Source organism: Sorghum bicolor, chromosome 2, assembly GCF_000003195.3.
Source record: "Sorghum bicolor cultivar BTx623 chromosome 2, Sorghum_bicolor_NCBIv3, whole genome shotgun sequence".
Taxonomy (NCBI): Eukaryota; Viridiplantae; Streptophyta; class Magnoliopsida; order Poales; family Poaceae; genus Sorghum; species Sorghum bicolor.
Genome location: NC_012871.2, coordinates 321,100 through 333,857, shown reverse-complemented (window position 1 = coordinate 333,857; position 12,758 = coordinate 321,100). Strand labels below are relative to the sequence as shown.

General features: G+C 45.5%; 2 protein-coding genes across 2 annotated transcripts; both read left to right on the top strand.

The window, feature by feature from the left end:
• Positions 619-3,727, top strand: LOC8054494 (tobamovirus multiplication protein 1). Its single transcript, XM_002461254.2, has 10 exons — positions 619-941; positions 1,200-1,290; positions 1,432-1,484; positions 1,602-1,694; positions 1,820-1,891; positions 2,062-2,180; positions 2,274-2,337; positions 2,903-2,956; positions 3,241-3,318; positions 3,397-3,727. The coding sequence occupies exons 1-10, from the start codon at positions 765-767 to the stop codon at positions 3,487-3,489; spliced, it is 894 nt and encodes a 297-aa protein (XP_002461299.1). The 5' UTR covers positions 619-764; the 3' UTR covers positions 3,490-3,727.
• Positions 3,868-6,608, top strand: LOC8054493 (LEAF RUST 10 DISEASE-RESISTANCE LOCUS RECEPTOR-LIKE PROTEIN KINASE-like 2.3). The gene is made up of 2 exons (XM_002461253.2): positions 3,868-5,209; positions 5,312-6,608. Exons 1-2 carry the CDS (start codon positions 4,324-4,326, stop codon positions 6,568-6,570), a joined length of 2,145 nt encoding a protein of 714 aa, XP_002461298.1. The 5' UTR covers positions 3,868-4,323; the 3' UTR covers positions 6,571-6,608.

The following is a 12,758-nucleotide window of genomic DNA, read 5'->3' as shown; positions in this document are numbered from 1 at the left end:
AACAGCCCCTAAGCGGGTTTGAGGGCCGCGAACCTTTGCCAGCGCGAGGTTGAGGTACTAAAGCGGAGTTTCACGAACGGGATGAATATGAGAAGGAGAGGAGGGAAAAAATAATGTTGACATTATAGGCCCCATGTATCAACAAGAAATGAAACTACCGGCCTATTCCTCGAAACATAGATTTGATGATCGACTCCACGTTATCTCCTGACCAAACGCTAACTAAGGTTTCTCTTGGTTCGATCAAATGTTCATCCTTTTCTCCTTTGGCTCCAGCAGTTGCAGATCAGGGTTAGGAATTAGGGAGTTGGAGGGGTAGCTAGGATTAGAGGCCGAGAGGAAAGCAAAGGCAAACACACCATGTCAGGCTGCCAGGTGGGGCCCACACTTAGACCACCCTACCCGGTGAGAGGCAGGCAAGCAAAACGGAAGGAAGTTGCTAGTAGAAAGTACGAGTGGCCACGTGGAGCCGACGTGTGCCGGCGCCAAACACATCTATCCGCTGACGCAGCGCTGAAAAAAGAATCCCACCGCCCTCACCCTCACTGTTGCCTGGGCCCAGCCGCCGCGCACGACCAAAACACACACTGACGCGTGGGCCACCGCCTTTTCTCTCCCTTTCTGCGTGTCTTGTTCCTCCTCTCTCCCTCCCTCGCGGCGGGTCGCGGCGCAGGCAGGCGGCATACACAGAAAGCCAAAGCAGAGAGGGAGAGGGCGAGGACCAAGGGGGAGAGAGAGCGAGAGCGAGAGCGAGCGAGCCAGAGATGAGGAGGGAGCTCGCTTCCTCCTTCGCTACTGCCGCCGCCACGGCGGGCGCTTCCTCCTCGGCTGCCGACGCGCTCCGGGGCTGGTGGGACGACGTCAACGAGTCGCCCCAGTGGCAGGACGCGGCCTTCTTCTCCCTCGCCGCCGCCTACGCCCTCGTCTCCGCCGTCGCACTGGTACGCCCTCCCCTCCCCTCCCCTCCCTTCCTTGCCTCTTTGGGGACGGGGGGATTACTGCTTGATCTCTGCTGCTATTCGCCGATTGGTGCCGCGCCTGCTGCAAAAACCAAATCTTTTCTGCCCTGTTGCCGCCCTGCGCCCTTCTGCTTCTAGATGGGGGAGCAAGAGGCACCTGGCAGCGTTCCGATTCGGACATGGGAACTCGATTGGATCCTCACCTCTGCTCCCTCTGTCATGCCCCCCACCCACTTGCAGATTCAGCTCATCAGGATCCAGCGCCGGGTGCCAGAGTTCGGATGGACCACGCAGAAGGTCTTCCACCTCATGAACTTCCTCGTCAATGGGGGTAATTAATCATCTTTTCTTTACTTATCTCTAATCAATCTGTTTCTTCATTGTTGATTTCATCCTTCCTCAAATGTCACCCTATTTCATGAATATGCTGCTAAAAATCGTGCCAGCTAACCAACCGGTCTTCCTGCTGCAGTCCGTGCTCTGGTATTCGGCTTCCATGCACATGTCTTCCTCCTCCACACAAAAGTAAGATTGTAATTTTCTTCTTCATCTGCTCTCCAACTAACGATGTGCGGTCTTGTGCCTAATAAACATCAAGGTTCACTTTCCTCTGAAGATCTTCCCCTTTTGCTTCCTCCACAGGTATACAAGTTGGTGTTGCTAGATCTCCCCGGGTTGTTGTTTTTCTCCACCTACACCTTGCTTGTGCTCTTCTGGGCAGAAATATACCATCAGGTGCCACACTCACTTTTCGTTTTAAATCATCTCCATTTTTCCCCCCATTTTTATTACATCAGGAAAGGGAAGCCTTGAGTTTCGTTACATTTTACCAACGATCACAAATCTTGGTTGAGTTGCAGGCTAGGAGTCTCCCGACCGACAAGCTAAGGCCTGCATACATTGCCGTTAACACCATCATATATGTTGTCCAGGTCTTTTCATCCTTACTTCTTTCTCATTCAATAAAGTCATCTTTTTCTTCCTGTCCGTGCAAGTTCTATCTTCTGTATATAATTTATTGGATTTCTTTTCTATTAATTGAGGATTGTAAATTGCCTTTTTCCAACTTTGACTCCGTACCTCTGGTTGCACATCTGGACAGGTTTGCATATGGATATACCTCGGAATAAATGATAATGCTGTGATTGAGCTGGCCAGCAAAATATTCATTGTAGCTGTCTCCTTCATCGCGCTTCTTGGCTTTTCAGTTTATGGTGGAAGGTAACCCAATGTTTAGTGTCTTTTGCTATTGTACTGATTTGCAGCCCTAGTTATGTATTGCCTAAAGAAAAAGCTGCTGTTGTTTTACTTCAGGTTATTTGTCTTGCTGAGACGTTTCCCTATTGAATCTAAGGGGCGGCAAAAGAAGCTTTATGAGGTGATTGCAACCCTGCAACAACTACCTTTACTGTCCAACTTCCCATCAGCAGGCTAGTGTAGAAATTAGAAAACAAATCGTTGACGTAGTATGGTGTTACAACACAGCATTTGGTTGACGCTATCGCTGACTATGAATTACGAAATCATACTTACTGTTAAATAGTGGAAATTGACATGTGTCGAACATGAAATTCTTTTGCCACGTTTGCAACATGTTTTTTTGGAGCTCTATACCTGTAGCTAAATCTTGTATCAATTGGTCATTTGTCTAGTGACTAACTAACTATAGTATATAATATCTCTACTTATAATTTTTTTTTCTCTCGAAAGGGTGGCAAGATCCTTGTCACATACATTATCTCAAGAAACTCTGCATAGAACTTCCATTTGTTTTGTTTGAAAAAGGTAGTATTTTATTTACTATCTGGTATATTTTGTTAAAAAAAACGATCTGGTATCTTAATAACGAATCTAGATCTATTTGGTTCTTCATCTAATAATATGACTGTCTGTAGCATCTCCATACTTTCCATTCTGATGTTGCATTTTTCAAAATGTCTCAGGTTGGGACTGTGACAGCAATTTGTGTTACCTGCTTCCTGATAAGATGTGTTGTGGTGAGTATTTTGTTCCCACGTACTGATTGGTTGGTATTCAAGGAAAGTTTGATTATTACTTTGGTTGGCCGAAAGTAGATGTATGATGTTGACCTGTCTCATACAAACATGACACACAGTAGACTAGTTTGTACCACACGGGATGATATGTGAAGACTATGACAAAACAAACAAATTCGTAGTTTGCTAATTCTCTTTAAAGAAAAGACATCCCACATGTATATATGTAAAGTGTGCAGTGTTTTTTATTTCTGATAGTTGATCCTTTTGTGCACTGATGGTAGGTTGCATTATCTGCATTCGATGCCGATGTATCTCTCGAGGTTTTGGATCATCCAATCCTAGATTTCTTCTATTATATGGTAAAAGCACAAACACTGCCTGTGCTCGATTATTATAGCACCTTTTCATCCCGATGATTAATGTTCTCAATTGTACAGTTCGCGGAGATACTGCCTTCTGCGCTAGTTCTCTTCGTCCTTCGGAAGCTTCCTCCCAAGCGGGTATCGGCGCAATACCACCCTATTAACTAGAGAGTTTTTTTTTTTTGTTTTTGTTTTATGGTGTTACATGCTAAGAACTCCGGATAAGCTGAAACGGCTGAAAACCTACATCCGGTTGTAGTTGAATGCTTTTGCTTGTGCTGTTATGTTTATGGAAGCATCAGTGTTTGTGACGAATGACCATGCATCGTCGTCATCATCATCAATTCTATATGAGAAAGAGTTCTGAGTGGTGCTAATGAATTTGACGACTCCTTTTGTGGTTGCATCTCCAAGTTGTTATTTGGTCGGTTGTGCTACTGCTACCCGGAGCATGACATGACATCTCCAGCAGTACCATACCATTATTTGAATTGCATGTGCATTCTTGACGAAGATAAGGCCAATGATTTGTGGTCTTGTTGGTCCCTGTGATGTTTATGGAGTACTTTGTGGTAATTGTATTCCTGAGGACTGGATCTGAAACTGAATGAACTGTGCAGTAATACTGTTATATATTGCAGATTTGAGGGGTCGTTAAGGTAGGGTTATTGTTATAGTTTTGGTACTAACTGGATTGTCCTGGCAAATTGATCTTACATGCTTGCTTGAGAAATGAGAACAGAACACTAGTAATAGTACTAGTGGTTCTTGTTACTCCTTGCTGTGGTCGAGTCTATGCCGTGTGGGGGGCATCAGCCAGCTGCCAGCCAACCGGCCGGCCGGCTCCTCTGACCTGAACTGCAATGCGGAGACCGGCGACCTGGCTGACGCTGACCCCGTCCAGTCAACATGCTGCCGTGGTTGTCACTCTCTGCTTCCACTTGACGTTCTTCCACATCCATTGCTTGGCCGTGCAGCTGCGACATCCAAGCTAGTAGAAGCATGTTCCCGTTCCGTCACCGCCTGCTCACCGTCTCCGTCGTCCTCGTCTTCGTCCTCCCTGCTCCTGGCGTGCACCCTCAGGCGCCCAACCTCTGCGGGACCAAGGCCAATGGCAGGTACGCCTGCGCAGACTGCTCCACCTCTGCTGCCACCTCCGATCGAGGGCCCACCTTCGAGGCCAATCTCCTCCGTTTCCGGGACTCCCTCAAGGACATGCTCGCCAGCAACGCGAGCTTCCTGAACGCCACCTTCGCGGGCGACAGCGACACGCCGGAGGAGACGGTGTACGGCCTCGCCACGTGCCTCGCGGACGCCGAGGCGTCCGATTGCGTCGCCTGCCTCGCCGCGGCGGCCGGCGAGTTGCCCGGGACGCGGTGCGCGAGCCGCAGGGACATGGTGCTCTGGTACCCGCAGTGCCTGGTGCGCTACGACAACGCCACCTTCTTCGGCGTGGCGGACACGACGAAGGCGCGCTGGTTCGACGTGCCCAACCCCAGCAACTTCTCCGACCCGTCCGGACTCGCCGCGGCGCGCGAGAGACTGAACGGCCGGATGCTCGCGGCGGCGGCGGCGTCGCCGCGCCGGTTCGCGTTCGACGACGAGCGGGTCACCGGCGCCAACGCGACGCTGCACGGGCTGGCGCAGTGCACCGAGGACCTGACCGGCAAGGAGTGCCGGCGCTGCTTGGCGGGGAACGTGGTCCGGGTCGGCGTCTGCTGCGCGGACATGGACGGCGTCCGCATCAACGCGGCCAGCTGCTACCTGCGCTACGAGTTCATGGCCATCGTGCCTGCCACGCCGCCGTCCATGGCGCCGCTGGTGGAACCGCCGCCTCCGTCAGGAGGTGCGGTGAGCTCCTCGAGGACAAGGAGAAAGACAACAATCTGTGAGTACTGAGTACCGATCGATCTCGAGTATCAATTGATTTGTTATTTGCTCATTGAATCGACGAATTCTTCACTTAATTTGTTGATGCCCGGCATCGCAGACATCGCGCTGGGTTCGGCGGCGCTGCTTTGCTTCCTTGCTGCCGGAGGTTTCTGGCTATGGAAGAAGCGAAGAAGGGGATCCTCAGAGTCACTGCTGCAGGTGCAGCTGCAGCACCACTACCACTACCCACGACGGTACAGCTACGCGCAGGTGAAGCGGATGACCAGGTCGTTCGCCCACAAGCTGGGGCAAGGCGGCAACGGCACGGTGTACAAGGGCAGTCTCCCGGAGCCGGACGGGCGCGAGGTGGCGGTGAAGATGCTCAAGGAGGCCAAGGTGGACGGCGAGGAGTTCGTGAACGAGGTGGCCAGCATCAGCCGGACGTCGCACGTGAACGTGGTGACGCTGCTGGGGTTCTGCCTGGAGGGATCGGGGGGATCCAAGTGCAAGAGGGGCCTCGTCTACGAGTACATGCCCAAGGGCTCGCTGGAAAGGTACACCGTCGGCGGCGGCGGCGGCGACGGACGGTGGTGCCTGCGGTGGGAGCAGCTGTTCGACGTGGCGGTGGGCATCGCGCGGGGGCTGGAGTACCTCCACCGCGGCTGCAGCGCCCACATCGTGCACTTCGACATCAAGCCCCACAACATCCTGCTGGACGGCGGACTCCGCCCCAAGATCTCCGACTTCGGGCTGGCCAAGCTGTGCCCGCAGAAGGAGAGCACCATCGCCGTGTCCATCGCCGGCGCCAGGGGCACCGCCGGCTACATCGCGCCGGAGGTCTTCTCCAGGCATGCGGGAGCCGCCGTCACCAGCAAGTCCGACGTGTACAGCTACGGAATGATGGTGCTGGAGATGGTCGGCGCCACCAGAGGCGGTGGCGGAACGGGAGCGACGACCGGCGGGGCGAGCACTGCCACCAGCACCAGGTACTTCCCTGAGTGGCTGTATGAAGATCTGGACCGGTTCTGCGCGGAAGCAGCCGCCGCCGCCTGTGGTCGTGGTCGTGGACCGGATGCGGAGGAAGCCACGGAGGAGGTGGTGAGGAAGCTGGTGATCGTTGGCCTCTGGTGCATCCGCCTCTCGCCGCAGGATCGGCCGACGATGAGCAGGGTCGTCGAGATGCTCGACAAGACAACCACGGCGGACCTGCAGCTGCCCTCCTCAAGGTCAGGTCTCCATGTCGATGCCCTCACAAGCCCACAAGATGGCCCACGCTCTGGTGCTCGGCCCACAAAACTTTCCTGCATCGGACATATATTACTCATGTCAGCGAGCTTGAGGTCCGTCCCATTGAGTGAACTTGGACTATTGAATTAACAACTAGCCTATAATTAATGGATTAACAATTAGTCTGATTTAATTAGTTACGTACTTCTTCTATTTTAAATTATAAGCCATTTTGCTTTTTTTTTTACATAAAAATTGCTATGTATCAAAATAGATGTATCAAAAAAAGAATCAAAATGACTTATAATTTAGAAGAGTGTACTTCCCTCGACGTAAAAGCTTGATCTAAACATTTAATTAAAAGAGTACTCCCATCCATATTTATGTGCGCTGCGTGCGGATTTCTTGGCGCCTCAGCATGTTCATATTGCAGCACAATTGCATACATATTTACAGTCGAGTTCTACTTACTCTATCACTATCAAATTTTCTCTAAAAATTCCCTTTTTTTTTAGATTACACATGAGTTTGTTTGTTTGGCTTAAGCGTTTCTACCCGTGTTTTTAAGCGAAATGGTGATTTTGCTCTTATTTTTTTTAACTTTGTGATTTTACCTCTGCTATTTCAAAATGAAGGGAGACTTTTACCCCTGATCTTTGAAATCCTTCTAACGGTGTTAACTTTTGGGCAAAGGACAACTTTGCTCATGTGTTTTTACTCCCGTTTTATTTTGGTATTTATATTTCTACCCCTACTTTTAAATCAGAAAGTTGGCAGTTTTGATACAGAGTTTTTAGAAAAATTTAACAACATTCCAACTAACAATCCATATAAACAAAATTTAGTGTCACACATATTGCATTAATGGCAACAAACCAAGTCCATATAACATGCCATCATATTACCATATTATATCCAAATTACATGTCAAACAAAATAAGGAACTAGTAGTGAGTTTCCTAGGCAACTAGTAGTGAGCTGCAAAATCAAACATTGAAACCTAACAAAGTAGCAAGTCTCCTAGAAGTTTCTCCTCTTCCCCTCCTTCCTATTCCCTTCCATGAAGTGCTTACACTTTATATAAGAAAGAGCAGAATTATGTTGGTAAAGTTACCAAAATATGTAGTAAAGAGAAGCAATGCTGGCTTATCTTATTTTTTGTCTCATTATTGGCATCTCCTGAATAGTGACTGGAAGGGGTTTGAATATCATCTAATTGGGTATAGTTTCCATTTTGATGCTTAGCAAAACTAGCACTAGCACAATAACCATGGTCACCACCACCATTACAGAATGCTCCAAATATGAACAATGTTCATCTACGAGGGCTATCTCAGGAGTAACAGGTAGCAAATGACCATCTGTACTAAATATGTACCTTCAAAACCGATGATACACTGTAACTATGAATTCTATGTCTCAACAAACACCTGAACTTATATGGTCCATTTTCAACAATATTGTCACGGGTCAGTAGCTAAATCAAAAAGAAGCCAGAGATATTTGACCCGGTAAAATTGGCATGTCCCACACACTCATACTCCCACTACAAGAAACACTGTAAGCATACCAGCATCACATCATCAAAGGTAAAACTCGCAGCAGCATTTGCTGTAGAGATGCTGACCGTTTCTGCAAGAAAAAAACTCTACATGTGATCATCCTGCTTGTGTGTTTCCACATCTAATATGTGGCAGTAGCCACAAGTAAGGGCATCTAGCACCATATAGGTAGAATTACAGTTGAGTCAAGTGAGCATCAAAGTCTACAACTTTTGAATTTATAGGCGAAAATCAAATGGATCAGACACCAATAATACTAAAGAAATTACACAAGGAATTTTAAGCTTACGATAATCAACTGAAACAATATCCAATGATCGAACTAGGGAGGCAGGGGTCGCCGCATCCTCTGCTGGGGGAGGCAGGGGACGAGGATGGGGAGGCAGGGGCTGCGCGCACCCTCTGCTAGAGGGAGGTAGGGGCGGGGGTGGCGGAGCCGTCTGCCGGGGAGGATGGCAGGCGTCACCGGCTAGGGGAGCCGCAGCAGGGCGTTGAAACCAGTCGCTCATGCTAGAAGTGCGCGTGCCCAAGACGCGATGCTAAAGACTGCTGCTCAATCATGAGGGGGAGGATGAGGGGAGGGAGGGGCGGCACAAGGCCTATCGCTAGCAGGAGCACCGCCCAAAGGATGCCAGCGAGGAGGCCATGAAATTAAACCCTAGGTCCGCCGTGTGCTGCGCGTGCTCGAGCTAAATGGCTGATCGAGCGCCCGAGACTGGGAGGGAAGGAAACAAACTAAGGGGTATGTCTGTCTTTTGGTGTTCTTTTTGCCATTTAATTCAGCCAGTCCCCACGATGTTAGAAAGTAGGGGTAAACATCTGCTTCGTTTGAAAGAGGCGAGGACAAAATCACAAAGTTAAAATAGTAGGGTAAAATTACCATTGGAGTCTCAAGCAAGGGCAGAAACATCAAATTCCCAAATATTTATATATGAATTTTGGTTTCACCAATTATATATCTAGAAATTTGACGAAAGTAATCACAATAAAAAAAGAAATTTGACGAAAGTAACACCATAACTCTAGTACCATTAAGTTGAGTGTAGATCGAGCATAATAAGTTGATGACAACTAAAATTAGAAACCCGAATATTGATCTTAGTTTTATTTCCTTCCATGCTCAATATACATCCTAAATTATAAGACGTTTGATTTTTTAGCATTAAGTTTGACCACTCGTCTTATTCCAAAATTTATATAAAATATCACTTCTTTTGTTATGGCTTGGTTTATTAATAAAAGTTCTTCAAAATAACTTAAATTTGACTATGTTTATATAATTTTTTTTAAATAAGACGAGTAGTCAAAATTAAGATAAAAATTCAAATATTTTATAATTTAGGATGAAGAGCATAGTGTTTAGTAATAAAAGGGGGAAAATGGATTTTCACCCGAACAGAGATGGGCTTGTTTGTTCTCGATTTGGCTACCACGTGCAATACCAATATGGCGTGTTGTTTGCTTCCGTGCACCCGCGGCCTAGCTGGGCGGGGGGCCGTATGTACTAAGTTGTTGTCTTATCACTTATCAGTCATCATCAGTGCTCCAGCAAATTAAATCCGCGTGGCGTGTGCAAATTGCAAAGCAAACCCACACGTGGTAGCTACACGTTACACGTGCAAAGCAAACGCACGCGTCCATTGGCTGGCCATTCGAATGGGAAACAAATTCTTGCGACGACAACTGATAAGCTATTCTTCAAAAAAAAATTATTCTTTTAAAAAAAACTGATAAGCTAAACTCGCTGATTTGTTGTGATAGAAAAATATTGTTGAATAGTTAGAAGATTTGCTGGATCAAGCGAACAACCATTCAGCACGCATGGTCGGTCGCCGCCAACATTCTGGTATTTTTTATTAGATTTTTCGTTGCCTCGACCAATTTTAATAAAAATGGATGTAAGAACGTATAGATTTAAATCCTATATAGGGTATGCTTCTAGTTTAATACAAAAACTAACGGCCAAAACCAACAACAATTGATAAGAGTTCGACGAATAAATGATTATCATTATAATACGGTTGGGAATTGTCACACCTATGGGAATTACAACCATTTTCCATCTACCATATTACGACTACCGGGAAGTAATTTACCGGGTTAGTCATTTAGTCCAATGTTTGATTTGTCAATTTATAACCATCACGAATATCATATACTGTTGGCTATTTGATATAAAGACCAACAGATAAATTTCCAACAACAGTAGGCATTTTGACCATGGGCCATTTATAATCTCCCCAACTGCACGTGTGTTAGCTATCACTACTACTGAGAACGCTATACTGTAGGACTGTCCACTACCGGATGAAAGGGGTTTGCCGTGTGCCTGCCGCACACGGCAAAGCTCAAATCGCACTCGGTGTTGCTCACGGCAAAGAACACACGACAAACTCTTCAACGGTGAACCTTATTTTTACTCACGGTCAAATTGTGGACATACGGCAAAGCTTTTTGCTGTAACTCAATCTTGACAAACGGCAAAAAAGGTGATAGACGGCTTGACAGCAGGGTTTGTCATGTGTCACCATGCAGACACACGATAAAGTCTCAATATTTGCTATATGCTAGGATTGGACACACGACAAACCCAAAAAAAAATCCAAAGTAAAATTTGTTATGTATTTGCGGCCCATGGGATTCGAACCCATGCTTTTAACCAAAGCACACACTATGACTTATGTTTATATTGTATTTCGGATCCTTAAATATTATACCAAATTATATGTATATTGATTATTTGAGATCTTAAATGATTTCAAATCAAAAAAGTTATCAATTATAAAGTTTTATAACTTTTTGGGATCTATAATTTTCATTTAGGGAGTTTCTCTATCCGAGGTCGTTTACAAAATTTGAATTTCAAATTTGAAAAATTCAAACGTAGTTTTTGCATGACAAGATGATTTCAAAATAAAAATTTGTCAACTACAAAGTTTCATAACTTTTTAAGATCTACAAAGTTTATTTAGAGAGTTTTTCCATCTAAGGTTATTTAAAAAATTCAAATTTTAAAATTTTCAATTAAAATACTGAAAATAATTAAGAAATAGCAAATGATTCCGAAAAATTCCTAAATTTGGATACGACACAATCTATGTGGTGTAGTGCCTATAGAAGAAGTTTTAAAATCAAACTCAAATATAAAAGTCGAATCCTACTCTAACTCATGCTCCTTCACTTATAACTTTGTGAAACTCTGGTTTCTACACATCCTACGTGACAACTTGTTCGAAATCTTTCCAAACTTTTTCTGTGGCCTCTATGTATGATAACATGGTATATGTACGAGTTCAGGAATTACGGAATAAAATAGCATTTATTAGAATTTTTGAAAAGTACCGACGCACGTTCGACGCCGTCTCCTAACCACGGCATTCGAAAGTTATTTCCGTTTTGAATGTGTGTTTTCGGACAGGGTTGGGTAACATGAATATCATTTTTTCGATATTTTTTCAACTATTTCACTGACTCGTAGTTCAAATTTGACCGCGTCCGGAAAAATAAAAATAAATTATGTTAATTGCAAAAATATAGTAAACATGTTTCAAATTTTATGAAATTTGAGTATAGGAGTTATAAATGGTGAGTGTGTAGAGAAGAAAAAATTTGGAGGGCCATTGTTTGTCGTGTGCTGCACACCTGGCACATGGAAAATTTTGTGTTTGCCGTGTGCCAGCCTCAAGCACACGGCAAACCCAGGCTTTGCCGTGTGTCTAATGGCCGCACACGGCAAACATTGACGGCTGTGGGCGGACGTTAGCGTGGGGTTAGCTTTTACCGTGTGCTCTGTTTTCGTGTGTTGCTCACGGCAAAGGTTTGAGTTCGCCATGTGTCTGGTGTTTGCCGTGTGCAACACACGGCAAAGACCAGGTATACCGTGTGTCTGGCGTTTGCCGTGTGGTGGGCTGAGCACAGGGCAAACCCAGTCTTTGCCGTGTGTTGCTCACGGCAAACTGGCGGGCCGACTCTCCGTAGTGATCACTGTCTATTTGTAAATTAGACTATAATTGCTGATTTTAGCCGCATGAACCATATATCACTGCCAATTGTAGCTATGAACAGACGATGATAGGCCATCTATCACTACCGGTTTGTCATTTGAACTGCAGCGATACATTGTTTTTTTATAAAAAAATCATAACTTCTCCGTACAAGTTCAAGATAAATTTTGTGTCAAAATTGTAGAGATCTAAAATTTTATAGCTGACAACTTTTAAATGTGAGATGATTTATATGTCAAATATTTCATATAATTTTTTAGATCAAATTTAATATGGTTAACAATATCGAATAATGGAGAGAATTAACATTAAAGTTGCAGTACTTACAACATTTGTTATTTGAGATCACTTATACATTGTCAAATATACAATCTAAGATTCAAAATTGTGTAGTTATTAAAATAATATAGCATTAGTTATATAATTATTACGTATAAGTGCCGCTTGGCTCAACTGATATAAAAAAAACTAGGGCTATGCATGGAGGGGAAGACACCCCCAAGCTATTGTGCTTAACGTAGAAAACTCATATCTCAGTGTGAGAAACCCCTCGAACTCCATGCCTCACCGGCACAAAAGGGTCTGTTACTCAGTGAGAGAATTAATTCACGTACCTGTGCTTTGGGAACGCGGGATAGGCAAGAGGTTTTTTTCCATACCGTCGACCACAAATTTGCTATTCCTGACTTTTAAACCCTAATCACGGTGGACATCCTCTAGAGGCTTGACCAACTGGTCTAGCAAGATCCCATTTGGCAAGGTTGGATTTCTG